The sequence below is a fragment of the Schistocerca nitens genome, chromosome 1 (genome assembly GCF_023898315.1).
Source record: "Schistocerca nitens isolate TAMUIC-IGC-003100 chromosome 1, iqSchNite1.1, whole genome shotgun sequence".
NCBI classification, from domain to species: Eukaryota; Metazoa; Arthropoda; class Insecta; order Orthoptera; family Acrididae; genus Schistocerca; species Schistocerca nitens.
Genome location: NC_064614.1, coordinates 195,155,799 through 195,183,199, shown reverse-complemented (window position 1 = coordinate 195,183,199; position 27,401 = coordinate 195,155,799). Strand labels below are relative to the sequence as shown.

The 27,401-nt window shown below is 42.9% G+C and overlaps 1 protein-coding gene across 3 annotated transcripts in view; it reads right to left on the bottom strand.

The window, feature by feature from the left end:
* The window catches only part of LOC126245358 (leucine-rich repeat-containing protein 15), a 142,756-nt gene that overhangs the window by 8,087 nt on the left and 107,268 nt on the right, over positions 1–27,401 (bottom strand). For all 3 annotated transcript variants that reach the window (XM_049948309.1, XM_049948308.1, XM_049948307.1), the window contains one exon: positions 22,741–23,029. In XM_049948309.1, coding sequence (XP_049804266.1) covers positions 22,741–23,029 — 289 coding nt within the window. The remainder of the gene's footprint in view (positions 1–22,740; positions 23,030–27,401) is intronic.

Here is a 27,401-nt window from a genome sequence, read left to right as displayed (position 1 = left end):
AAGTTTGTGTCGCGTAGCACCCTGTGCAATTGAATTGTCAAATTATTTCTAAATATTGCAGTTCGAGAAATATTTCTTCGTCAACGGAAGTAATTAACGAACGATATCGGGGCGATCAGATGAAAATTCCTCAGAGTTAAGTTCAGTAGAAAACCTGTGGGTCGTGATGAAACAGCTGTAGCTAAACAGTCATACCGAGAAAATTGTTCCTTGTTAAATTATCTGGCATGTGTGCGGTGTATCATTGTGGAACTCAAACCACGCAGAAAAAATTAGTTAACAACTTTTAATGGGCAGACGAATAGTAAATTAAGTAAAATAGTTTGTAGTCTATAATATTCTTTTCCCAATAACCTGTTTCATCTTTCTAGTCTTCAATAATTTCTGAAAGATTTCCATTTTATGAACCCAGCAGCGCTTTGTAACGTCTGCATAGTTCCTTGCTGTAAAAATTATAGATTGAGATTTTTCTTTGTTTCGTTTTTGACTTACGTTGTGAACAATGACGTGAAAGAAATGCTGCACAAAATAATGTATAAAATATCGCTGTCAGGGACAACGTTAATATTCGACTGAGGTTCATATGCTCACGTGAATATACGAATGTGGTAGAAAGCGAAAGGAGCGCTTGAGTGTATTCGTAGATCAGTGGAATGGCAGAAATTTTGTCTTGAAAAGTGTTCGTGTCGCCAATGCCCGCTGCGACAAATAAATAACAGCATGCTAGAGAGCCTCTCATCTTAGCTGGGAATGAGCTCGGCTGGATCAGATGCAATTAAACAGGTATACACTAATGTTTCTGAAACTAACAACATACATAACACATCTTTCCTGGCACTGCCTTTGGGCTTGTACCGTTGGTAAACGCATCAAAAATAGTTTCAGTTCAAATTTTACCTTCAAACCTTTTCTCATCTTTATCACTTTGCGACTTGGTAATTCAAGAAGTTATTTACTAATAAAATTAGCTTGTCGATAAGGTATTTATAACTATCTCTCACTTAGTTTTTGTATATGTTACGGTGAAACAAAGCTACAGCTAGTAATACTATCATGGGTTGCCCAAGGTCTAGGTTTATGGTCAGTTATAAATACGGTACGAAAAAATAGCTGATAGACCCTAACGATGAGATACAGAAGCGGGGGGAAGAAACAAAGGTGGGAAGACGAAAAATGTTTGAAAGGTAAAATTTGAATTGAAATAACTTTTGATGTGTTTCAATGACGGTTGCGGATGACATACATAAATTTTACGAATATGACACTCGCTACTACTTTCATTGCTATTATACGAGGGTTGTTTTTTAAGTAAGGGTCGTCGCGCGTATAGTCCCGTAGTTCGCGCTGACGCCGCAAGCCACCGCGCCACTTGCCGGCATCTTTCCCGTTCACACTGATGCAAGTTGCAGCTCTGTAGCTGACGTGTACGCATCGCTGTGCTACTTTAAAATGTTTACGATTATTGAATCGCCCGCCGCGTGTGAGATACGGTCAGTGATACGTTTTTTGAACGCGAGAAGCCTATCAGCTGCAGAAATTCATCGTCAGTTAACAGAAGTTTATGGCTTGAGTGCAATGAGTGAACGTAAAGTGCGTCAATGGGTTAGAGAGTTTAAAAATGGCCGTCAAAAGTCCATGACGAAGAACGCTCAGGCCGGCCCTCTGTGATCACTGATGATTTGGTGGCTGCAGTCGAAACAAAGATTCAGAAGGACAGAAGTTCACAATTTCCACTCTTTCTTTGGAATTTCCATAAGTTTCAAGATCGGTTTTGTACAAAATTGTGTCTGAAAACCTAAACTTTAAAAAACTGTGTTCTCGGTGGGTACCCAGACTCCTCACAGAGGACCACAAAGGGAAGAGATTTGCCACTTCATTGGACTTTTTGATTCGTTATGAGGAAGAAGGGGATGACATGTTGAGTCAAATTGTCACTGCAGATGAAACATGGGTATCACATATCACTCCCGAAAGCAAGCGACAATCGATGGAATGGCGACACACAACCTCACCCGTCAAGGTCAAAGCCAAACAGACGCTGTCAAAGCGCAAGATTATGGCAACTGTGTTCTGGGACCGGCGCGGTGTTTTGCTAGTGGACTTTATGCCACGAGGAACGACAATCAACTCAGATGCCTACTGTGCAACTCTAAAGAAGCTCCGCAGAGCAATTCAAAACAAAAGGCGCGGCATGCTGACAAAAGGAGTTTTGTTCCTGCACGATAACGCTAGGCCTCACACCTCTCAAAAGACTCGGGATTTGATTGATTCTTTTGGCTGGGAAGTTTTGGACCATGCACCATACAGCCCCGACCTTGCTCCTAGCGATTTTCACCTTTTCCGGTACCTGAAACACCATCTTGGCGAGCAGCGCTTCAATGACGACGATGAAGTGAAAGCGGCCGTGAATTCTTGGCTCTCGGAGCAGGCGGCCGAATTCTTTGAAGAGGGAATTAAAAACTTAATTGTACGGTATGACAAGTGCTTAAATAAACAAGCCCACTATGTAGAAAAATAGGTAAAAGTGTGTAGAATCAGAAAAGAAACGTTTTCTTACAAAAGTATTTGTATCTTTTTTTAAAAATAAAAACGGCCCTTACTTAAAAAACAACCCTCGTACATAAAGCTTGTTACAATCATGATTTTTTCACAATGCTATGTAACGTAGAAACACATAATACATGAAGGGTATTTGATTACCATACATTCCTCCAGTTCGGCAGTGAAAAATACCTATGTTGGGGGCTTATTTAGTTTTGTATGCAAATGTGACACACATTTTTGGGTAAGGTACCATTGTCACCACTACTAATAGGCGCCATCTTAACTTCCATGTTTATCCACTTCATCTACGATCAAAGAAACAATACGTTAGATATACTGGTAACACATAATTATGGCATGATGTTCTTTGATGAACGTGTAATGTCTTCTTCTTCTCTTAATATTTTACTTTTATCTCTGGAAAGTATTATGACCTTTATAATGACCTGCATATGTTCGGTAATGAATATGTAACGTCTTCCTTTTTTAGTATTGCAATTTTATCTTTGGACTAAATATGATATGTATACTATACAGGGTGAAGAAGATATGCTGCACTTGGAGATCGTCATGCGATTCTTCATCCACATTCAAGACAAAAGTTTGTCAAGCAAAATCAGATCCGGTGCATTTTGAAAACACTTGTGTGAAAACAAGGAGCTGGCAACACTGTCAAATCGTTCGAATCTTCGGCAGATTCCTGTTTTGCTTTTGAGACGTCCGTTCTGTAGTTCTCCTCGTTTATAAGCAGGACATCATTTTGCCACTTAAGAATAGCCTATCATATGACAGTGGGATCCATCAAATTGCATGCATATATCAACTAACCTCGCAGTGCACAACCATAACTGGTCCTGTCAGGTTTATATAGGGTGGCTTCCAAACGGAACACACAAACGATGCATACGTCGATATACTTTTGGTGCTGGGTGCACCCAACAACTAAACTGCTGCTGCTGGTGCGTATGCTGCACGGTACCCTCAAAGGTGCCACCCGATAAGAACGTTTTTCTTCATCTGGAGCAACGCCCTCGGGAAACCGGCATCTTCGTCCGCAGGTAAAGGACAGAGGTCGTCCAAGGGCTAGGCGTACACCACAAGCAGAGGACGCGATTCCAGAAAACGTTCACCAGTCACCTCGGCGAAGTACCTGTGAAACTGCTGGCAGGTTATAGATATCTCAAAGACTGGTTGTTGAAATAAGTGCATCCATATCACTACACGATAACTCAACACCAGCAGTTTTGTTGATGGCTTTTGCACCAAGTGGAAGATAACGAACAGTTTATAAATAATGTGTTGTGGACTGGCGAGTCTAGCTTCACTCGTAAAGGTATTTTCAGCCTCCACAATAGTCATCATTAGTCGGAACACAATCCACATGTCACCCATTATAGAGGCTTTATGGCATATTTTGGCATAAACCTTGGAGCTGGAATCGTGGGAGGAGTGCTTTTGGGCCCTTAACAATTTTCAGACAAGTGAATGCTCCCCTGTATCGTATGTTTCTTTGCAATACTTTGTCTGATGCTTTAGAAAACGTTGGCCTTGATTTTCGAAGATAGCTATGGCTTCAGCATGGTGGTGCACCGCCATACTTTGGAATGAATGTGCATAACTATTTAAATGAAGTGTTTACAGGGAAACTGATTGATCGTGTGTGTTATGGCCTCCACTTCCCCCGGATCTTTTGGACTAGATATTTATTATGTTTTTAAGTAAAGGGCAATTTTATAATACTAGATCCATGGATGTACACAACCTAATACCTCGAGTGCATCCCGCTCTGGCAACGGCGAGTGCAGGTGTTTTGCTTACTCGTGTATGTACGTATTGGCCCTGTGTAGATAAGTCCGGGCGTCAAACGTACAGAATGAAATTTTGGGATGTAGCATAATGTTCAGTCTAATGTAGCTTAACTATTGTGTTTTTTTGCCTCGTCGGATACACACAACTTTAACTATATCCAGTATTATTTTCTCTTGGCTTTGTTTGAGTCATGGCCGAAACAAAGCGGTTGTTTGCGTCTATAGGAAGTTTATGTTATATCTTAATGTTTAAATTAAGGTAACAGTAACAGAAAGAAATACCACATTGTGGTGTAAGGTGCATAAAATTTGATGCTTTAACTGAAAAAAAGTTGGCGCGAAAGCGACTTGAACATTGCGGCATTGCCTCGTCTCACTTTTTTTTGCTTTTTGTTCTTATTGTTCGTTGCGTTTGGTCGTAGTGGACGTCACATGACATCCGTCGAAGTTCTTTGGCGATCCATTCACTCAGAGCACGATTGAGCTAATGGAACAGCTCCGGTACAGCGTAGAGTTCATGCTACATATTCTTGGCCACGTTGCACGCAATTACAGTGTTGCCAGAGCCCCGTTTTTTTAAATCGCGTTGTTATTAAACCTGTTGGCGGAACTAGGTTTTCCAAGACACACTTTTGGCTTGAACTGGGATGAGGAATCGCATGCGGACCGCCAAGTGTGGCATTTTTGCGAACCATTAATATTGACGAAATAGGTGGTGCTTATTTGATGTTAAGATCAAGTATCTACATGTTATCACACTTCGATTGTGTGGATCTGCTACAGTGGAAATTCAGTGAAGCAATTGTTGTGACACTTCGTCACATGTTATACTTGATATTTCTATAATTGGCAGAAATGTCTTTTTGACCAACTGATGTACGTTACGTAAGTATCCGATGCTTCAAACCTTTTTGCACCTGCTTTCATGTTGTAAGATTGTAGGAATTCACATACTTGTGTTCTTTTGTTTTGTACCTTGCAGTATCTTCTGTGACGATGCTAGCCAGTACCATAACCGGTACAGAATAAATAAAACTACAGCTGTTGGCACAAAAATTGACTATTTCGAAATATTTATCGGCTGTAGATACCCACCTGTAGAAAACTTTATTACAAATCATTACATTGCAACATTACACATGCTGACAACCATGGGAATCATCTATACTGTCCTGTACTACTACATATCTTAACACTAGCTATACCAATGCATTTTTCATAACGTCTGCTACCGAAAGGTGGGGGTGTGGCGGGGGAGGGATTTTATGCTTACACTAATGCAAGTGGGGTTCAGAAACTGAAAATATGTTATAGCACACTCTTAGAAAAGCCAAAGTATCTTCAATAATGTGTACTATCTAGGGAGGGTGGGGGGGATTTCATGACGAATAAAATTGAAATACAAAGTCGTTAATTGATGTTGAGTTTTACTTACACTCTATTTTTTAAATAGCTATTGATGTGTAAGTAGCGCCCAGAACTTGAAGATACTGAATACGACATTCATTGTGAAAAGTCACGTCTACTAGTAAGACTTAAACTTTTGCGATAAGACTAATTGAAAAATTTAAAACATTTATCGAATTTGGTTGAAGACTTCATTAAAAACAATAAATACATTTTTCAAAATTTTAAAATATAAGGTACCTGACTAGAGTACTATTTATTCGGAAGGTTGGCATAAAATATACCCCAGCCGATTCGTACGATTACGAGAGTTAAGTTGCTATGTCATTAGGCACTGTCAAAAGTAAACATTCCAGCAGTAAACATGCAATGTGAAACGTGTAAAACTCTTCCTTGAACGTCTTATGATGACGCATAACACTCTCACAAACCTCAGTTATAAAGTCAACTGCCTTCACCTACAAGAGATTCTATTATCCTCTACCGCATATGTCTATGCAGCCTCCTGTGTTTTCCGACAATTTCTAGCTGAGCTGCAGGTCATTGGCTGTGCCAAACTGTTGTCTTCATAGTCAGCGAGTCATTTGAGCAGAGACGAAAATCAGAGGCTGCATGGTGGCTGATCAAACAATTCCTATCGAACACGCTGCTGGAAGTCCTCATTGCCCATGCAGTGTGCGGGCGAGAACTGTTATGAAGAAGCAACTGGATGACACTTACATTATGTAGAGTTGCATACAATCAGGAGAAATCTCTCGGCAGACATCCATAATCGGCGGGAGTCAGATTTTCTAGGCATATTTAGGCGTTCACTGTGAGCTCGTAAATGAGAAAAGCGACGTGATTCAATCTACGGGCGTATTACAGGCACTGACCTACACATCTGTGTAAAGCTTCAACGGATTTTCATTGTGGTTTATATTTTGCGGGCGATCGTTCACTTTCCGAATAGCCCTCATACCAGGCTGTTCCAGCTCGTTGGCTCCGTTGTGAGCCGCGGAGCGCTCCCTGCTCCAGGTAGCCGTGTCGCTCGCTGTGACCATTCAAGTGGGCCGGCACGCCGGCACGTGGCACGGCTGGCTGAGGCAGGCGGCAAGGCAGGCGTTTTGATGCGCCAGCTGCGTCTTACAAGATCGACTACCTCTTACTCTTAGCTCCTAAGACGTGGTGACATGCTACACTAGGAAATACGATGTTCAGGAAATAAATAAGAAACAACTGTTTTACAAGAAATTGCTGTAGCTTGACATTTTCTTTTCATTACAAGATCGGAAATATCAGGCGTCAAAGTGTTCGCAGCGTTAACGCGGAGGATGGCCTTCATTGTTGCATCCTAAAGAAACGATCGTTCCTTACTTTTTACTCTTTTCATTGCTGAGAAAAGCTGCTCACAGCAATACGTAGATCCAAACATGCACATGATCTGAGCGGCATTGTTGTGAAGCTTGGGAAATGTTTTTTGCTGTAATGAACGATACCATCGTGACAAATCCAACGTGTAGTACCTCTCTTTCAACGAAGTTGAATTTTGCTAATCAATAATCTCCAATTGAAGTGACGATGACAAGGCATCGGGGGAAACTGAAAAAGGAGTGCTGAACACCTTAAGTTCCATTTCCAAACCAGTGAGGTCTCGGAATCGTGTTTCAAACGACGTGATGAGCTGCTTTAACTTTGCTTGGTAATCGCCGAAAGTAGTACCTTCAGGTACTTTTAAAGAAGGTAGACGATTGAAGAACGTTAAATGTCCATTACTCATCTGCCTCTCAAATAAACGTAACTTTTCCATGAACGCTTTGATTTGGTCGCGCATGTCAACGATTAGCTGCCCTTTGCCCTGCAATGACAGATTTAAATTATTCAGTGCATAGTTATGTCAGCTAGGAACGCCAGGTCTGATATCCAGTTCATATCTTTCAGACAACGCATTTCTTCCCCTTTCATTTCGAGAAAAAGGGATATTTCCTCCCGAATGGCAAAGTAAACATAAAGAACTTTTCCCCGACTCAGCCAACGAACTGTACTGTGGTAAGGTATATCCCCATACTCCGCTTCCATATCTTTCAGGCATCCTTTGAATTGGCGATGATTCATACCGTGACGCCGCACAAAATACACACACTTCACGACATCTTTCATTACGCCACCTAGCTCTACTGTTTCAGCACACGGTGCCTCTTGGTGAATAAAACAATGGAGAGTCAAAATGTCTTTCCCGAATTCGTCCCTGAGTTTATTTTTCAAACGAGAAGCAAATCCTTGGTGACGCCCGATAATTTGTGGTGCACCGTCTGTCGCTACAGAATGGAGCTTATCCCACGGCAAATTGATATTGTCCACTGATTCACAAACAGCTTCAAAAATGTCACGTCCTGTTGCGGTGTCATCGAGTGGTACCACATCCAAGAGTTCTTCAGTTACTTGCAGCTCCATTTCGACACCACGCACAAAGACAGCAAGCTGAGCACAGTCCGATATGTCGGTGCTTTCGTCAAGCGCTAGCGAAAACGCAACAAAACTCTCCGCCTTTTTCCTGAGCTGTGTCTCTAAACCCGCTGCCATGTCCAGGATTAGACGAGACATTGTTTGCTTCGAAAGGTAAACCCCTTCAATTGCCTGCACCTCCCTTGGAAACAAACATTCTGCAACTGCTACCATGCACGATTTTACGAGTGGTTCCACGAAAACGGCTTTCCACTCGTCGCAATGATGTGAGCGACCCTGTAGCTTGCTCGAATTGCAGATTCAGTAGTGTTTTCTCCGCTCTCATTCACCTGAAAATTATAAACGCATTACAGGACACGAACCATGTTGCATCTTTTGATACCCTCGGTATTACGAAACCGTTTTTAAACTTACGTCTCCTGGTATGTCGTTCTTAAGCCTGGCTACCAGTTCTCTGCGTGCTACGCCTTCAACCTGATCGTAGTGCGCTGCATGAAGACGTGTATAATGTCGTTGTATACTGTACCTCTTCGCAGAATTAAATACTTTATGACATACAAGACACTGCGGACGACCATCCCTTTCAATGAATGGACAGGTATCCTCCAATAGAGGTACAGGGCTCCCGTGGCTAGTCATAGCTGTCATTGAACACGGATTATTGCGTCAGTTGCGGCTGCATGCGGCCAGGGGGCAGTGAGTTCGCTTTCCCCCTCCACTCGGGCTCGAGCTGCCGCAGTAAGCGCTCCGGAGCGCTCCGGCTCCCTGGAGCTCGGTTGGAACAGCCTGCCTCATACAATTCTAACAACGCATCTCTGGAAGGAGTCTACTCTTTTGTATGTGGCTTACGAATACGATTTTATAAACGACGTATGCCTGTGATAGGCTTCGTACAGCCGACTGTGTAAGACCGCAGACCCAGAGATACTGCTTCTGGTATGAGATTATTGTAGTGTTGGAGTAAGAGAGCGCTTGGCGCACAGTGGCAGGTAGCCGTCTGTGAGCGAAAGTCGATGGAGTACGCAGTTTTTGTGGTGTGCTGTGTGAAGCCACCCAGTTTTAGATTAGTGTAGGTATGTCAGTATTGTTGAACATGGAAGCAGATGTCTTCATGCAAGCAAGGTAAAGATGTTAAATAATTATGATTTCTGTTTCTACCAGCGCGTTAGTATAGATGAGTTGGCTGATAATTTGTAATGGTTGAGTTACTCCAGAATGTACGTGAACAGTTTTGATAAAAAGGCTAGTTAGATATTTCACTTTTGTAATGTTTTTAAGATTTGTTAACAGAGCTATGTGTAATTTGATGATTTCCATTTATTTTGGAATAGTGAGGTTAGATAATACTTGCTGTTTAAATCTCATTGTTTGTGAATCAATTGTGAGTAATGTAACTTCAGTTGTCAGATGTTTTTGAAAAGCCAAACTTAACTTGCAATATAATTAACACAAAAAACTCAGTGTTAGTAATTCACCATAATCATTACTGCCTCCCTGCCCAGGTCATAATTTTTAAAGAAGTTGCATTTTCTTAAATGTTCTTGTTTATCACCCAAAAGAATTTAATGTGCATTACAAATATTATTGCACACTGCTGAGCCTGTAGCTAGCATATTTACATGTTTTGTGAGACACCAGAATATATCGCGTTCCACCGTTGTTGCTTTAGAGGTAAGACAATTTAATTTATTTTTTATGTACACAGGGACCAAAGTTATCAGTGCCTAAGGAGCTGAATGTATTTTGCAGTGACTGTAATTCTTTATTGGTACTAGGTGTTGCATTGCCCAATCAGTTCGTATAAAGTTTTTGCTAACAATAATACAGAGTGAACTTGCAGTTACAACACGCTACACGATAATTTGAGTTTAGTACTCATTCCACAGTTCAGACATTCATTCAACGTAATTGTAAAGTTTTTTCATATTTAAAAGAACGTTATACGATCGTTCCTTACTTTCCGAATAGCCCTCGTACAATCCTAGCGACACATCTCTTAGTTCAAAAATGGTTCAGATCGCTCTGAACACTATGGGAATCTCAAGAAATCACAACCTTCTTGTAAACTTCAAGTACCCGTAAACCCCCGATTCTTTAAAGAATCGAATAAAACAGCCTCAAACGTCTGATTACTTTACAAGTGAGCTAGGCCCTAATGTGTTAAATGGTTCAAATGGCTCTGAGCACTATGGGACTTAACTGCTGAGGTCATCAGTCCCCTAGAACTTATAACTAATTGAACCTAACTAACCTAAGGACATCACGCACATCCTTGCCCGAGGCAGGATTCGAACCTGCGACCGTAGTGGTCACGCGGTTCCAGACTGAAGCGCCTAGAACCGCTCGGCCACATTGGCCGGCTCTCTTAGTTCGATGTCATGCCTACTGAATAAGCACTTCAAATGCTGAAACAGTATTCTAGGATTGATCGCGCTAGTGTCTTGTATGTGATTTCATTTGCGGATGCGCCGTACTTACCCAGTTTTGTGTCCCGCTGTGTGCGTGATGCACGCGAGAAGAGAGATGTACCCAGGTAACCAAGAACAATAGAAATTTATTACTGATACAGAGAAAACGCACTAACGTCAAGGTCTGAATAACAACTGAATTGCTTCTTGGCGGATGTAACCAAAAGATCTCCCTGACCTGATGAGAACCTGGACTACTCGATAACAGTTCTTGAAGGTACAGTTTGAGTACACATTGTCACAGCAAGTAAACATTACCGTAGGCAAAATCCTTATCTGCTGCACTGTCCATGTCTTGGTTCCGATCGGCAAGTTCTGCGCCTTGACAAATGGCAGTCGGTGAATGTCGATGTTGAATTCACGAGCTTGAACTGGAACTTGCACACTCGCAGCCTGAATGGCCAGCTACTGGGCGGTGTTCTATGAAGCTGGCCGACAGAGAAATAATGGGAAGTCGTGTTGCACACGTGGTCCGTGAACGCTATCTAGTACCGGCAACAGTGGTGCTGTGGCACCCACAGGTACCGCAGTGACTGTCCCAACCAGGATAAGCTGCGTTTAATTAGCGGGCGCCTAAACAGGTAGGCAACCCCCGGCTCTCTGCTGTGTAGTTGGTGACTGGATTATAAGGAACTAACCACGGATACTACACTGCGCGACAGATGAAAGAGCCACTGTTCCACCCACTGCGACACTTAAATGTGAAATTTTTCTCGAAGGCACATACAACGTTCCTCTGTCATGGTGCAGAAGCGTGGCGTGCTGCCACGTCACCCACTGTCTCAATGACGCTTTAGACAGCAATGTGTCGATCCTTGTGAAAAAAAGGCCACAGCCAATGGGCCCTATTCTACATCTTTCCGCCATTTTGCCGATCGGTTCGGTACGCGAGCGCACCGAGCGGTCTTGTTTTCGAAGGAGAGCCCCAAAATTATCCTGTAAGCATTTATGAAGGGATGACGAACGATCCTAGCGAACTAAAAAATGTCAGTTCTCCTCGTGTAACCAATCAAAAGCAATCTGCCTCAGATGCGCGCATGCGCACTGCAGTGCTACAGCGGCACGAACCCGAAGCGGCTAACAACCGACACAGTCACGCTGTTCTTCACAGTACCGAAAAGTGTGGCTTAGAATACGTAATACTGTTCAAATTTCGCTGAACAAGTGCTTCCATGAATGATTGATAACGATAGTTATTGACTGTGTTCTGGAAACTGTCATAAACATCACATTACGTCAGTTTATTCTCATTTACATCGAGGTATTGTTTTGAAATTTACATTTCGGAATATGAGTTGGGAATGGAATGTAGTACCACATTGTACAAACACATGTTCAGAACCACCCGAAAAATTCGTCATTTTTCTGTTTTCCGTCATTCCTTAGTTGCTTCAAAATTTATGGAGGTACGTTCTGTCTGTGCAGCTAACTGAAGACAGTTGGTTTATTGCCATAAGCGTTTCGCTTCTTTTATTCGCGAAGATGTTTCACAAATAAAAGAAGCGAAACGCGTATGGCAATAAACAAACTTCCTTCAATTAGCTGAATAGACGGAATGCTTCATGAACAAAAGAAGCGAAACGCGTATGGAAACAAACTAACTGCCTTCAATTAGTTGCATAGACGGAACACATCTCCAGGAACCCGAAAAATTGGTTAAGAGAGTGTCAAAGAATAAGAACATGCGTAGAATGTGGTTGTAACTCGCTCCTAGAGATCCAGATGATGAAGTAGCCTACTTCCCTATATGATACATCATCGATTTGATTAATAAAAACAAAATTAAAAAAAAAAACGCCTTTTCGAGAGCGTGTGGCGAGTGCAGCTATAGAAGTTCGTTGCAGTTTATAACATGCATCTGATGAATCAAAATGTTTCATATATGGTGATATAGTCTTTAAAATACTGTGGCGGGAATCTTTTATCTCTGTCTACCGTTGTTAAGGATTCGATAGCAGATAAATACTTGTGGCAAGCTAAAGTATAAAGAAGATTGCTGCTAGTTTCATTCGCAGAAATTTAAGTTGTGTTCTTAGATTCCTGTCTGACCACACACTCAAAAATCGCTAACTATTCAGAAAAAAGGTGAATTATTTGTGACTAAAAAAGTATAAATGTCATTGTCAGTTGTTTCATGCACAGCAATTTCATCTTTCATTTCTTAAACATATGGAAGTCACGATATCGAAGATACTCATTACTGAGAAAGCGCGCTCTTACGAATATTTCACAAAAATGCTTAACTTTGACGATTAACGAAGTCTCAGAATGTGTTAAAAACACGAAGAGGAAAAAAAGGTAATTTTATACGCAGCAGTATGCGAACCTACGACCTTCGACACTGCAGTACGTTGCCTTACCCGCTGTGCTAGTACAACAATATGAGACTACCGCTTTATTCTACATAATTCAGTCGAGAGAGACGCAGGCTGACTTCGTTGCCGAATGATGCTGGCGTAAGCCGTAAATGCATGAAATTTTGGAAGGTTTCGTCTACCAGCCTTCACAAAATTCCTTTGCATTGTTACCTAAAAGTTTTAAACGCGTTTCGATAGTTAATAACTAAATCATTTGCGGAAAAAAGTACGCGAAGTCACTAGTAATTTCAGCTAACACTCATGTGATATACGTAAGCAGAACTGACGTTTTGAAATTTAATGATGTGTCCTAAGATCCGATGATGGCGACTTTAGTTTCGTCGAAACCGGTAATCATGGAATAAAAAGAATTCCTGCGATCTTGGCAACCAATTTATTGTTTTGCAAGCATCTAGATCGCTCCCGCATGAGCACAATCTGCTCCCTACAAAAGTTTTTTTAAACTCTTAATTACGTAAAAATAACAGTTAATTTGTGAGAATATTGACCGAAACTGTTTTTATGTTATAATAATTCACAGTAACAACAATACAAACCATCTTTCTGAGAATGGAAAATGGTCTATTATGAACTCACTTTCCACCTGGATGCGTCCTGGTGATTCTTCAATAACACAGTCACTAAATCCGAAGCTAAAACCGCTCAATGTGTTTAAAATAACAAATCCTACGTGTAAATAAATTACACTGAATCGAACGAGAGGGCCATACCGAAATCCAAAACCTCCCGGTACAGTTGTCGAAAAATCGGTAGGAGGACCGATCGTTTACAGGTCTCACAAGCGTACAGAATAGTAACTTCGGATAAACAACCGAAAATGACGTCACAGCCGAGGCTAACCTACTCCACCGATCGGTATGAACGATACAGAATAGGGCCCCAGGAGTTCGTGTGGCGTGTAGGATGGGTTAATGACGTCAAAGTGGCAACAAAATTCTCTACATACTGTCCACTGCCACTGTGGACGTTTCACACGATCAGAAGGATCTCATACCCCCTCTTACTCACATTTCACCCCCTCTTTGCCGCCTCTGTGGTGGAGGTCAGAACCAGCGCTGAAATCATGTGGTTTTCTTACGAGTGGCTGAGGAAAACATTCCAGACACATCGCCTTTCAGAATCGACACGAGAAGCCCTCAGGGGTCGCATAAAGGGCGTCGATGAAACCACCCGTTACCCTGTGGCGTTGATTCCCATACATTTCAGAGTCGAAACGACAGTTCGCAGTGCGGTGAACAACAGGAAGACGCTCTTCACAACCTTTGACACTCGTTACGCCCTACACAGTTTCAACCCTTCTCTAAGGACATTGTAGAGCAGCATCCCCAGCGAACGCGATCGTACGAATTTGGAGCGCAGCACGACCTCAGTTTTTGCTCTCGTGGACGGGCTGGAACAACTTGGGACCATTCAAAACCATTCGACGAAATTTGAACGTGATCCGAAGCAGGAAAGGGTGCTCATGCGTTCTCTTATAATTGTGAAGTCAGCAAAGCTGAGTGACTGGGAAATGTTCACTGGAAATATTGGAAGCTTATTTGAGATGGAAATATGTAAAGCTCACGATACGCGATGTGAATCCAGAGTAACCGGTCGATCAAACAACACAACTTTGAGGAAGTATCTGTTCTCAACAAAATTTACGTACGCTATCTGACACTGTGACAAAAATGAATTTGTGTTAAATGTTGGCCCAGAATGTTGAGAATCGTTGTTAGTTTAGAAAAATATTGTTGTACCAGAACTATTATCGTAATAACACAACAAATGACCACCGAATAAACGCATCTGACTTTATCAATTAAACCTGTCTGATATCATAGTGAAGCACTTTCATGAAATATTTCACTCGCATTAAACCTCTGCACTTTTAATGATATTATTCTCGTAAATGCACTCTAATAATGACTGTGCCTGTTTCTGAATAGGATCTACAATGATGATGAAATTGATGGCTTACCTGTGCGCAGTGGACCGCTCGTCTGCTCTGCAACGTTGTGTTTTGCAAAATAATAATATGACTGTCAGATTCAGTTTCATTCATCGTACTCGCGATGTGCAATGCGAGAAGAGATTTCATCAATACTAAAAAATGTTATTCAGCACACAACTCGCGACGTGCAGTGCGAGTGTGCAGTAAAATAAAACCATGACTTTAAATGAGAAATTGGGTACTACTCTCACCGACAAGGAAATAGCTGAATCGACACTTTAAATTTCAACTGAGCCTCATAAAGTCATAGCAACAATACAACTTTTCACATTTCTCATACATGAACAAATTAGTAAAATGTCTCTTTAGCATTTATCACTGCAGAAAAGACAGTATCACATAACTTCATTACAAAAAACCTTACAGAAAATCTAAACCATAAGCATTGTTATAACAATCAGCCTGCTGAGTAATTAAAAAAAGCCAACCAACCACGTTACCTTTAAATGTTACCTTTTTTCAGTCTTACAATGTTATAGCCCGCCCTTTTGCTTAATATCTCTCTTTAAACACCATATTGCAAAAATTACTCCAAATAATGCTGCCTCCAATCCAGGACAGTCCAGCTTCTGCCCATTTCAAACCAAGTACATTACTAGCACGCCCTGATTCTACTCTGAGAAAGTGAAGCTAGCCTCCCTGACCAACATCTCTGCTCTCGAACATACAGTAGTTCAAAGTGTATAGTTATAAAGGTAATGTTAAAGCGATATTACAAGGCTTGGGAACATTTATCAAATTTAGAAATTAACTTATGTTTGTGGCCCATGACATACTCCAAATTACCATAGCAATAGGACAGCCACCGTTCAACACCGTCGTCCTGGGTGCTTTTCATTGGACTTTGAGGCCGTCTATCATTGCCTGACACCTACGCGGTATGCTCCATATCTACAGAGGCCATCCTCCAGTATCCGTTCCCACTTTTTATTGGGAGACCATGGGAGACTTTGGAGAGTCTGTGTGGAACAGGACGTCCGCGAAAACATCTGTCAACCATGTTGGACTATATAATATTTTGCCTCGAGATAAGTAATATTATTCCAATTCGCTTGCGTATTTTATTCGATATGAGATCGCGATTTACGGTGATTGATCGGGTAGTTGATCTTTTCTTCGGTTGATACTGGGTGGCGCCACGTACTAACATTTTCTGTAGTGTTGCATTCCTGGGAATTAATTTCAGCTGGACGCTGACAGGAGGGAGCAGTGACCGTTTAGCATTGCTGTGAAAGAGGCAATCGGCAGAAGGGAGTGTAGAAAAGACGCCGTGTCACGTTCGACCGAGAGGGATCAGAGCGGAGGTAAGGGCTTTACAGCTCTGCTGGCGGCCTCCCCGTGGGGAGGTGGGTTATCCGATGCAAGACGCTCTCCAGGAGCTACATAAAAAATCGTTGAAAATGGCCAGGTGCTGGAAGCCGGCGGTGGAGAGAGCGATAGCATCTTACGAGATCCTTCGAAGAAATGTGCGGGGTCACGAATGGCGGACACGACTTGACACTTCACAGATCTCATGGGAGACGGAAAGCCACGATTCCCGCCAAAAAGCAGAGAAGTGAATTTAATTAGCGGAGTCGTTAGACGTAGGAGGAGTTTTACAATGTTAACACTGTTCTAGAACATTGTAGAACTCCGCCTAACACTAACGACCCCGCTAAGGAGTACGAACTGCAGGCGATTGGCTGTCAGCTCGCAACCCGTGCAGGGGGACACGCTGCTTTTGTAACAGGCATGGGGATTCGTTGCAGGAAGCGCACACACAGACCACATGAGCCCTGCAGAAAGCAGTGTACAGCGTGAAAGAAGACTCTCCAGTACTTGTTGATCGAGGACACTTCGCGGGGGAGTGAGTTAGGGACTTCGACGACAGGAGCGTCAGTGAATTTTCCGAGTGTCGATTTCGCCACTAGCAAAAAGTTAAGTCGTTTCTCTGTAAGCAGACTGACAATTCTTTGCTTCTCTGTGGAGTCTGAGGCATACTGAAATATTTCTGTACAAACGAATAGGCCTACTTCATTTGAGTTTCTAGTCGTTGCTCATGAGCAAACAGGAATCTTGATCGCTTACTGTGTTGTACTGTAGTAGTTTCAGCTCTATGAATTTGTGGGAGGTATAATACAACCACCGTGTAGACAAAATTTATAGAAACATGGCATACATCCTCTGCACAGCGACTAAAGGCGCCGAGCAGATCGACACTGCAGTACAATTCTTCACAACACTGTGATCCGTGATATATGCTCCACGGTTCGGCAGATAGGGAAACAGTTACAGTAAATATGTTGAGTTCCATTTGTTTGTTCTCTGAGCTCTTTACTGTCAGTGCCGGTCAGGACGGAGGTCTTTTGTTCCAGGGGGCCAATTGGTATCAGTCAACATAGCGCGTCCGTCTCACAAAGACGGCGCGATTTTTGAGGAAAATCACAGATGTTCTCCCAATCTCAAAGGTAGGTTAAGAGTAGGGTTTAATACTTTGTACTGACTTTATACGTTTTTACATATTTATGTTGTCTGAAAATAAATAATTTTTTGGAATTTAATTGTATTCATTCTAGTGGGATATCTACTCAGCATTATCGAACTCCTAATTAATAAAATATCGTCATGACTAGATACCTTATCTTATGTATTCCTCCAAGCGTAGGCTGTCAGTTGCAGGGCTATTTTTAATTTATTTATAGACGTGATATTTTCATTGTGGACACGACATTACGCAACCAACCGCACACAAACACACGCCGTATGTACACACAACACCCTGGTGTTTACACCACATATGCATGGTGGGGTTTACGTCGCGACCCACCACCGGCCATTCCATCACTTCAATGTCCAGCCTTCGCAACATGTCCTTGTTGACGCCCGCCACACAAGCTCTGCATTAGAAGGAATTAAGGGACACCACCGTATGGCGCAGCCACTACATGCCGGCCGGAGTGGCCGTGCGGTTCTAGGCGCTACAGTCTGGAGCCGGGTGACCGCTACGGTCGCAGGTTCGAATCCTGCCTCGGGCATGGATGTGTGTGATGTCCTTAGGTTAGTTAGGTTTAATTAGTTCTAAGTTCTAGGTGACTGATGACCTCAGAAGTTAAGTCGCATAGTGCTCAGAGCCATTTGAACCATTTTTGAGCCACCACATGGTCCAAAGGGATCTTTTTATATACTGCCTGGCAGCAAGGCGACCATGGACAACAAGATCCGTATGGCTGTCAATAATGAAGCCTCCCTGCAACATCACAGAACGGCAGAAATCTGTCGATTTCCTGGACTACATTTGGCAGGTTTCGCTCACCACGGATCTCCGCATACGAACATGGTCATCACCTTGCGTCACAGGATATCTGGACTCGTCTGTGAATAACACTTTTCGCCAGTGACGAAGTTGCCAGTTGAAACAGGAGCGACAGAACAGAAGGGGGGCGACAAGATGTCGCGTCAAGAAGGGTACTCGAACAGGACGTCTGGGTCGTAAGGTCCTTTCTCCATAAAGTCTGATTGGACACAGCGGCTCCATATGCCATTCTGAGTGCACAGGCGGCATCCGTACGACGCCGCAACACAGAGACAGCTATATCGATCTCCAGGTGGGTTTGTAATGCGTTGGCGACCTTGTCGAGCTCGCCTTGTGTACCGACCCGTCTCCCTGTAGCGTGTCTACAACTTAGGATGATGCATGGAGTGGCATTCGCATCTGCAGCAACACGACCGAAAGTACGTCCTTTTTGGATCAAACACACCGCCCTTTCAACTGGCGCAGCATTAAGATGGCGTATTGCATGTGCTTGGTTGTATACAACGTCCACAAATGACAAATGCCGACTGTGTACCTCACTGGAAAACGCTGGGATACTGGTAATGACTACCTCCTGAGGGCTCACCTGACACTGTAATGCGTGACACAGCCAACAATGGCGAATGATGTTAATTGTTGCCTCCATTGAAAGTGACGTCTCCAGCCATGCATACGACCACAGGCACTGCCTGTATCTAAACAGAGTTAACATACCGGACACTGATACACATGTTTCCCTAAATCTCTTGAGCATTGTAGAATATTGCCACATGGTATTTTTTCCAAAGCGTCTGACTGCGCAGATCATGTTATTGTCTTAGGAAACTAAACTTTTATCAGTTGATGGCTTTAGACACAACTGATTTTAATCATACTTAAGGAACAGAATGGAAAAAGTTGTGGTGAATAATTCGAACAATGTTGGATGAAGAGAAAATTTAAGTAATGGATGAAATCACAAAGAGACACCCACAATGTTCAATTTCGGATTCACTGCATTCCTTATATAATTATGTGAACGACCTTCCACTTAACACTCGTCAGATAGAACTAGCACTTTCTGCAGAGAACACAAGTGTTAGATTGAATCCCGTTGGAGAGAAAGCAACAGAAGAGACTCTTAATTATATTTTTCAAAGAATTATTTAGTGGTTCTCTAAAACAGGGTTCTACCTAAATTTTGAGCAAACACACTATATTTAGTTCTGAACAGCAAGTAGAGCCATGTCAACAATTAAGGCAGCGTATTAACACCATTCAGTAAACGGGCTAGAGTGCTCCAAATTTTTGTGTGTACATATTGACGAAAACTTGAAGTAAGAGAAGCTTCAAATATTTCCAGTGAACATTTCCCAGTTACTCAGCTTTTCAGAGCGTTAAAACCATCTCAAAGGTACTTTCGGGATGAATTATTGTTTCCACTTTGTTTTCAACAATTTTTCAGTCAACATTTCTCAATTACTCAGCTTTGCATATTTTACTGTCTGACTTCATTATTATACGACTATTAAACCATTTTAAAGAATAGTTGCTGGATGAATGTTTGTTTCCACATTATTTTCTACACCTGTCGGACATTTCATTTCTTTTTATGTAAACAATCGAGGACGTAATGACGTTTTGCTGTGTACTTAATTTGTGAAAGATAAAGGTACAGAATGAAATTTTCACTCTACAGCGGAGTGTGCGCTGATATGAAACTTCCTGGCAGATTAAAACTGTGTGCCGGACAGAGACTCGAACTCGGGACCTTTGCCTTTTGCAGGCAAGTGCTCTACCAACTAAGCTACCCAAGCACGAGTCACGTCCCGTCCTCACAGCTTTAATTCCGCCAGTACCTCGTCTCCTACCTTCCAAACTTCACAGAGCTCTCCTGCGAACCTTGCGGAACTACACTACTGGCCATTAAAATTGCTACACCACGAAGATGACGTGCTACAGACACGAAATTTAACCGATAGGAACAAGATGCTGTGATAAATGATTAGCTTTTCAGAGCATTCACACAAGGTTGGCGCCAGTAGTGACACCTACAACATGCTGACATGAGGAAAGTTTCCAACCGATTTCTCATACGCAAACAGCAGTTGACTAGCGTTGCCTGGTGAAACGTTGTTGTGATGCCTCGTGTAAGGAGGAGAAATGCGTACCATCACGTTTCCGACTTTGATAAAGATCGGATTGTAGCCTATCGGGATTGCGGTTTATCGTATCGCGACATTGCTGCTCGCGTTGGTCGAGATCTAATGACTGTTAGCAGAATATGGAATCGGTGAGTTCAGGAGGGTAATACGGAACGCCGTGCTAGATCCCAACGGCCTCGTATCACTAGCAGTCGAGATGAAAGGCATCTTATCCGCATGGTTGTAACGGATCGTACAACCACGTCTCAATCCCTGAGTCAACAGATGGGGACGTTTGCAAGACAACATACATCTGCAGGAACAGTTCGACGACGTTTGCAGCAGCACGGACTATCAGCTCGGAGACCATGGCTGCTGTTCCCCTTGACGCTGCATCACAGACAGAAGCGCCTGCGATGGTGTACTCAACGACGAACCTGGGTGCACGCATGACAAAACGTCATTTTTTCGGATAAATCCAGGTCCTGTTTACAGCATCATGATGGTCGCATCCGTGTTTGGCGACATCGCGGTGAACGCACATTGGAAGCGTGTATTCGTCATCGCCATACTGGCGTATCACCCGGCGTGATGGTATGGGGTGCCATTGGTTACACGTCTCGGTCACCTCTTGTTCGCATTGACGGCACTTTGAACAGTGGACGTTACATTTCAGATGTGTTACGACCCGTGGCTCTACCCTTCATTCGATCCCTGCGAAACCCTACATTTCAGCAAGATAATGCACGACCGCATGTTCCAGGTCCTGTACGGACCTTTATGTATACAGAAAATGTTCGACTGCTGCCCTGGCCAGCACATTCTCTATATCTCTCACCAATTGAAAAAGTCTGGTCAATGGTGGCCGAGCAACTGGCTCGTCACAATACGCCAGTCACTACTCTTGATGAACTGTGGTATCGTGTTGAAGCTGCATGGGCAGCTGTACCTGTACACGCCATCCAAGCTCTGTTTGACTCAATGCCCAGGCGTATCAATTCCGTTATTACGGCCAGTGGTGGTTGTTCTGGGTACTGATTTCTCAGGATCTGTGCACCCAAATTGCGTGAAAATCTAATCACATGTCAGTTCTAGTATAATATATTTGTCCAATGAATACCAGTTTATCATCTGCATTTCTTCTTGGTGTGGCAATTTTAATGGCCAATAGTGTAGCACTGCTGGAAGAAAGGATATTGCGGAGACATGGCTTAGCCACAGCCTGGGGGTTGTTTCTAGAATGAAATTTTCACTCTACAGTGGAATGTGGGTTGATATGAAACTTCCTGGCAGATAAAAACTGTGTGCCGGACCAAGACCCGAACTCGAGACCTTTGCCTTTCGCAGGAGAGCTGTGAAGTTTGGAAGGTAGGAGACGAGGTACTGGCGGAATTAAAGCTGTGAGGACGGGTGAAACGTCCCCTTAGAAAAATTTATGAATTACTGTGCTGATAAACCTCTTACATTATTTGCTTTTCAAACAGGTGAGCAGAAATGACTGTACTCAGACATTTCGCATTTCGCTCTTTACCTATTCTGATCAACACTAAAATGACACACAATATTTTTAGCGCAACGCAATCGGACTTTCAAAAATCCCTACAAAAGAATGGCCCTGACTAACATTAACCTATACCTTTCACAAATCACTTACCTCACCAAAAATCTTCGTTACTCGAACTACTGCAATTCAGCGAGCGCCACTACTGCCAGCTTACTAGTGTTCAAAAGTCATAATATATATAGCAGTTCATGACATCCAGTCTTACAAATTTCAAAACTCCGCCATCTCTCTCCCCACATCCACCACTGCTGGCGGCTCACCTCCAACTGCGCAACGCTACGCGCTGTTCACATGAAGCTGCCCAACACTACAATGGTAGACAACAATGCAAACTAGCAACAGACTGCACACAGCACAGCCAGTGATTTTCATACAGAGCGCTACGTAACGTTGCCAATAAAAAAACATAAACAGCCTACTTACACGGGGAGTGAGTCGTGCTTGGGTAGCTCAGTTGGTAGAGCACTTGCCCGCGAAAGGCAAAGGTCCCGAGTTCGAGTCTCTGTCCGGCGCACAGTTTTAATCTGCCAGGAAGTTTGATAAAGGTATAATTTGATAACATACCCAGTCCTGCTGTATGGAGAACGGCAGACCCCGAAAGTCGTGTTCCCCTAATTCTTTTGACCAGTATAGTTAGTAATCGACGATGTGGTATGTTGTAGAACACATTACGGAAATTGCGACTGTGGCAGGAAAGCGGCTGTGGCACGGTACGCACCTGGTGCAGCATTGCCTCGGAGTGCTGCCTGCGCAGGCGGTCCTGCACCTCCTCGGCGGCGCGCGCCATGCGGTCCACCTCCCTTGCGCGCTCCTCCTTCTTCTCGTGCAGGCGCTGCCGCAGGAAGCAGAAGAGCGCCACGGCGGTCACGATGACGGCCACGAGGCCGAGCGCCGCAGCGCCGTTGCGGCTCATCGTGTTGGTGGCCTGGCTCTGCGCCGGCGGGTACCACTTCTCCACGCACGCCAGCCACCACTGCTGGCCCGCCACCGCCTCGGGCGACGCGCACCTGCGGCACAGGGGCGCTCTTACTCCCCCACTACCAACTAAAGACTAGAAATGGGAAACGCTTGAGACGTGGCAGTGTATTGCCACAAAAATCTGCATAAAAGGAAGATTTTATGTATCGAGCCATCCCATCTCACAAGGGGAGGCCGCCAATTGTGAAATTCAGATTCGATTCATACTGCGCATAATAAAAGCTCATGGCCAGAGGTGTAATGTGGCAAAGCACCGAGAAGCACTTCTCAGCCGTTGTCGAGAAAATCGACAGTTGAAAGAAACCGTTGCGGTGAAATACTCTCTACGATTAATAATTTTCTACAGCGTCGTGGCGCAGCGGTAAGCGCTCGGGTTCGTAATCCGAAGGTCACCTGATCCAATCTCGCGCCATGCAACATTTTTTTTAGTATTTGTTTTTTGTAATTCCAATGTACACACACACACACACACACACACACACACACACACACATATATATATATATATATATATATATATATATATATATATATATATATATATATAATTATGTGCGATTGGACCCATACGGATCACGCAAAGCTTTTCCGATTCAATTTTTTAATTCTCCAAACTTCTCTCATTCTTTCCCCATGAATTCCCTTTCTTTCCTCTGTCCATTTTGTCCCCTGTCTCTTGCAAACTTCATTCTCGGGTTGTACTTTCCAACTATTGATTTTTTGCCTGTATACATTTCTGTTTATAACTTCTGACGAATTTATTTGTGCATTTGCTAGATCTGTTTTGGTTTCTTTTATCCAGGGTATGGTTTTCAATTTTTCAATGTATATTAAAATTTTGTGGGAGTGTCTGGGTGTTGGGAGTCTGTGGATGTGACCGTAAAATTTTAGTCTTCTTTTCCGGATGTCTGCGGCGAGGTTAGATAATTTTTCTGTAGTTTTCCGAGACTGTAACCTGTATCCATCTTCAGTTCTTTTTGGGCCAAGAATCTTTCTGATAATTTTGCGTTCCTCTTTCAGGATTCCTTCCAGGTCGCCTTTTCTATGGAGTGTGAGTGTTTCGCTGGCATATAGTGCTTCGGGTTGGTTGGTTTTGGGGAAGGAGACCAAACAGCGAGGTCATCGGTCTCATCGGATTAGGGAAGGACGGGGAAGGAAGTCGGCCGTGCCCTTTGAAAGGAACCATCCCGGCATTTGCCTGGAGTGATTTAGGGAAATCACGGAAAACCTAAATCAGGATGGCCGGACGCGGGACTGAACCGTCGTCCTCCCGAATGCGAGTCCAGTGTCTAACCACTGCGCCACCTCGCTCGGTAGTGCTTCGGGCTTGATTACTGTATTGTAGTGTCGTATTTTTGAGTGAATGGAGAGACACTTTTTATTGTAGATGTTGTGGGTTTTCCAGTATGCTCTTTTCAGTTTTTGCAGTCGAACTTTTTGTGCAGTTTTCTCTCCCCCTGTGGGTTCTAGGACCTCGCCTAAGTATTTAAAGAATGGAACTCTCTCAATTTGTCCATATTTTGTAGTCAGTTTTTGAGTTTCAAATTTTGAGCAGATGAATTTGGTTTTTTGGAAGGAAATTTGTAGCCCAACTTTTTCGGCGCATTCTTTGAGAATGTCTATCTGTTTAATTGCTGTGGTCTCGTTTTCTGCTAGAATGGCCACGTCATCTGCAAATGCCAAGCATGAAATTTTAATACCATCTTTCGATCTTCCTAGTTGTATAGGCTTCCAGTAATTTTGATTCTTCAGTTCTTTTTCCCATTCTCGGATGACTTTGTCTAAGACAAGGTTGAAGAGGAGTGGAGACAAGCCGTCACCTTGTCTGACGCCGGTTTTGATCAGGAAGGGCTCTGATATTTCACCCAGGAATTTTATCTTAGAAGTTGTGTTTGTGAGCATTTCTTTGATAAGGTTTAGGGTTTTCGGATCGAGTCCTAGTTCCTCAAGGATAATAAAGAGAGATTGCCTATCGATTGAATCATAAGCCTTTGCGAAATCAACAAAGGAACAAATGATCGGACTGTTTCTGACTGCTTTGTATTTTAGTGTTGTCTTCAAATTGAAAATTTGTTCTGCACAGGATCGGTGAGGGCGAAAGCCAGCTTGGTATTCACCAATACTGTGTTCGAGTTGTTCTTGTGTTCGTTGAAGAAGACAAGCTGAGAGGATTTTATAAGTGACTTGGAGAAGGGAGATTCCTCGATAGTTGTTTATATCTGCCATGTCTCCCTTTTTATGCAGTGGATGAATTAGGGCGCATTTCCAATCTTCTGGTAGTTTTTCTGTCTGCCAAATGTCTGTGATGATTTGAGTGAGTTCTTTGAGGGAATTTGGTCCAAGATTTTTAAGTAGTTCTGCCGTGATATTATCTTCTCCGGATGCCTTGTTGTTTTTCAGTCTATGAATATGTCTTTGGATCTCCTCTAGTGTAGGTGGTGGGGATTCTGGATTTGTGTAGACAGCAGTTTCTTGAGGGAATCTTGAAGAAGGTTCAGGGCAATTGAGGAGTCCGGAAAAGTATCTCGCCAGCTCCTCACAATTTTCCTGATTTGTGAGCGCTAGTTTTCCATCTGGTTTTCTGAAACATAGATTTCGTGAGCCGTATCCATTGATTCTCCCAGCAAAGGTCTTATAGAAGTCTCGTACATTATAGTTACGGAAATTTTCTTCAATAGACTCACACTGTTCCTTGAGGTACTTCCTCTTGACTTGTCTGATTGTTTTTGCCACTTGTCTTCTGGTGTTGTGGAAGTGATCTAGATTTTCTGGGGATTTTTTACTGTTATACTTCAGAAAGGCTTTCTTTCTTTCTTCCAGCGCTTTTTCACATCCAGAGTCCCACCAGGGGTGTTTTGTGTTCTTTTTCAATGGGATCCGTTCTTTTGCCTTCTTTGTAATTTTTGTTCGAAATTTTTCCCAAGAGTCAGCTGGTTCCTTTTCCCACTCCTCCTTCAGATTGGTTTCTTTGATTGTTCGTGTGTCAAATTTCATCATGTGTGTTTTCTTCGGATAGAATTTTTTTGGGGTGAATTTCACTTTAATGCGTGTTAAGTAGTGGTCTGAGTCAATGTTCGCCCCTCTGCGGACTTGGACATCATGGATCTCTTTCTGTACGAAATAGGAGATGGCAATGTGGTCAATCTGATATTCGCCGATCTCTTGTATGGGGGACCTCCAGGTCTTTTGTTTTCTAGGTTTTTTTCTCAAAGATGTAGACATTATTTTTAGATTATTTTGTTGGCATAGTTCAATAAATCTCAGTCCGTTTATGTTGGTGAATCTGTGTGCTGGATATTTTCCTACAGTTTTTTGGCGTTCTTTCTCTCTGACAATTTGTGCATTGAAATCTCCCATTAAGATTTTGATATCATCCCGGGGAATTTTGGCCATGACATCTTCAAGTTTAGTCCAGAATTTCCGGCAATGAGTTGCAACAATTATGCATATAATAAGTTGTTGAAAGTCGTTTGTCGTGGAAAAACTGGCGACTACGAACATCATTATGTTTTCCGCAAACAAAGTTGTATTTCACAAATGTTATTAATTGTCTTCATAATGTTTACCACGTATAGTTAACGGAAGACGTAGAAACGATATTCCGAAACGAATACGTATAGTTCGAATTAGAATAGAGACCCCACGAACACAAATTTGCTACGGCAGGTATGAAATATAAACTCCGTTACTCGCTCGTTACACTTGAAGGACAGATGTTGAATGGGCCGAAACGAGCCGCCGCATAACAGCGTAGTTGCCCGCTAACTTCGAAAGAAGGTAGATGCGGTCCCTAGCGCAACTTATAACATCGTCGAAAATCAGTGCGTACGTGAGAGCTTTGGTACACCCTGTTAAACAAACGGAAAAATGGAGGCAGTACAATTGGAGAGCGATCCGGGCCCTTCGCATGAAAGTGATGTGATCGAAGAAGATTCTATACACAGTGAAGTGGCGAAACAACAATTGAAAGATGCGTTGGTGTATTTTGAAGCCTCCTTCGTAAGAGTATTCGCATCACAGCAGAACCGTCATCATCAATCAACGAAGAAGCCATGGTAATTGGGGAAGAAATGTTCCAGAATACGCTGCAAATGCTCGGCGAAAAAAACCCTCGTTCATGATGAGGAACTGATAGACATTAATGAAATCGACGATAATAATGCCTACGAAGACGCTGAAACGAGTCCCATTGCCAACGAATCATCAGACGAATACGAGCCGGACGAGAAGAAAAAAAAGGGTACGATTATATTTCTCTGGATTACAAAATTAGAGCCGTCAATCTGGCCAAAGAACATCCAGGCTGGAGTCTCAAAACTCTACAAAAAAAGGGGTGCTCTCGTTTGACAAATATGGGCTATTTATCCAGGTGGGAAGAGCAAATCAAACGTGGCGGTAGCA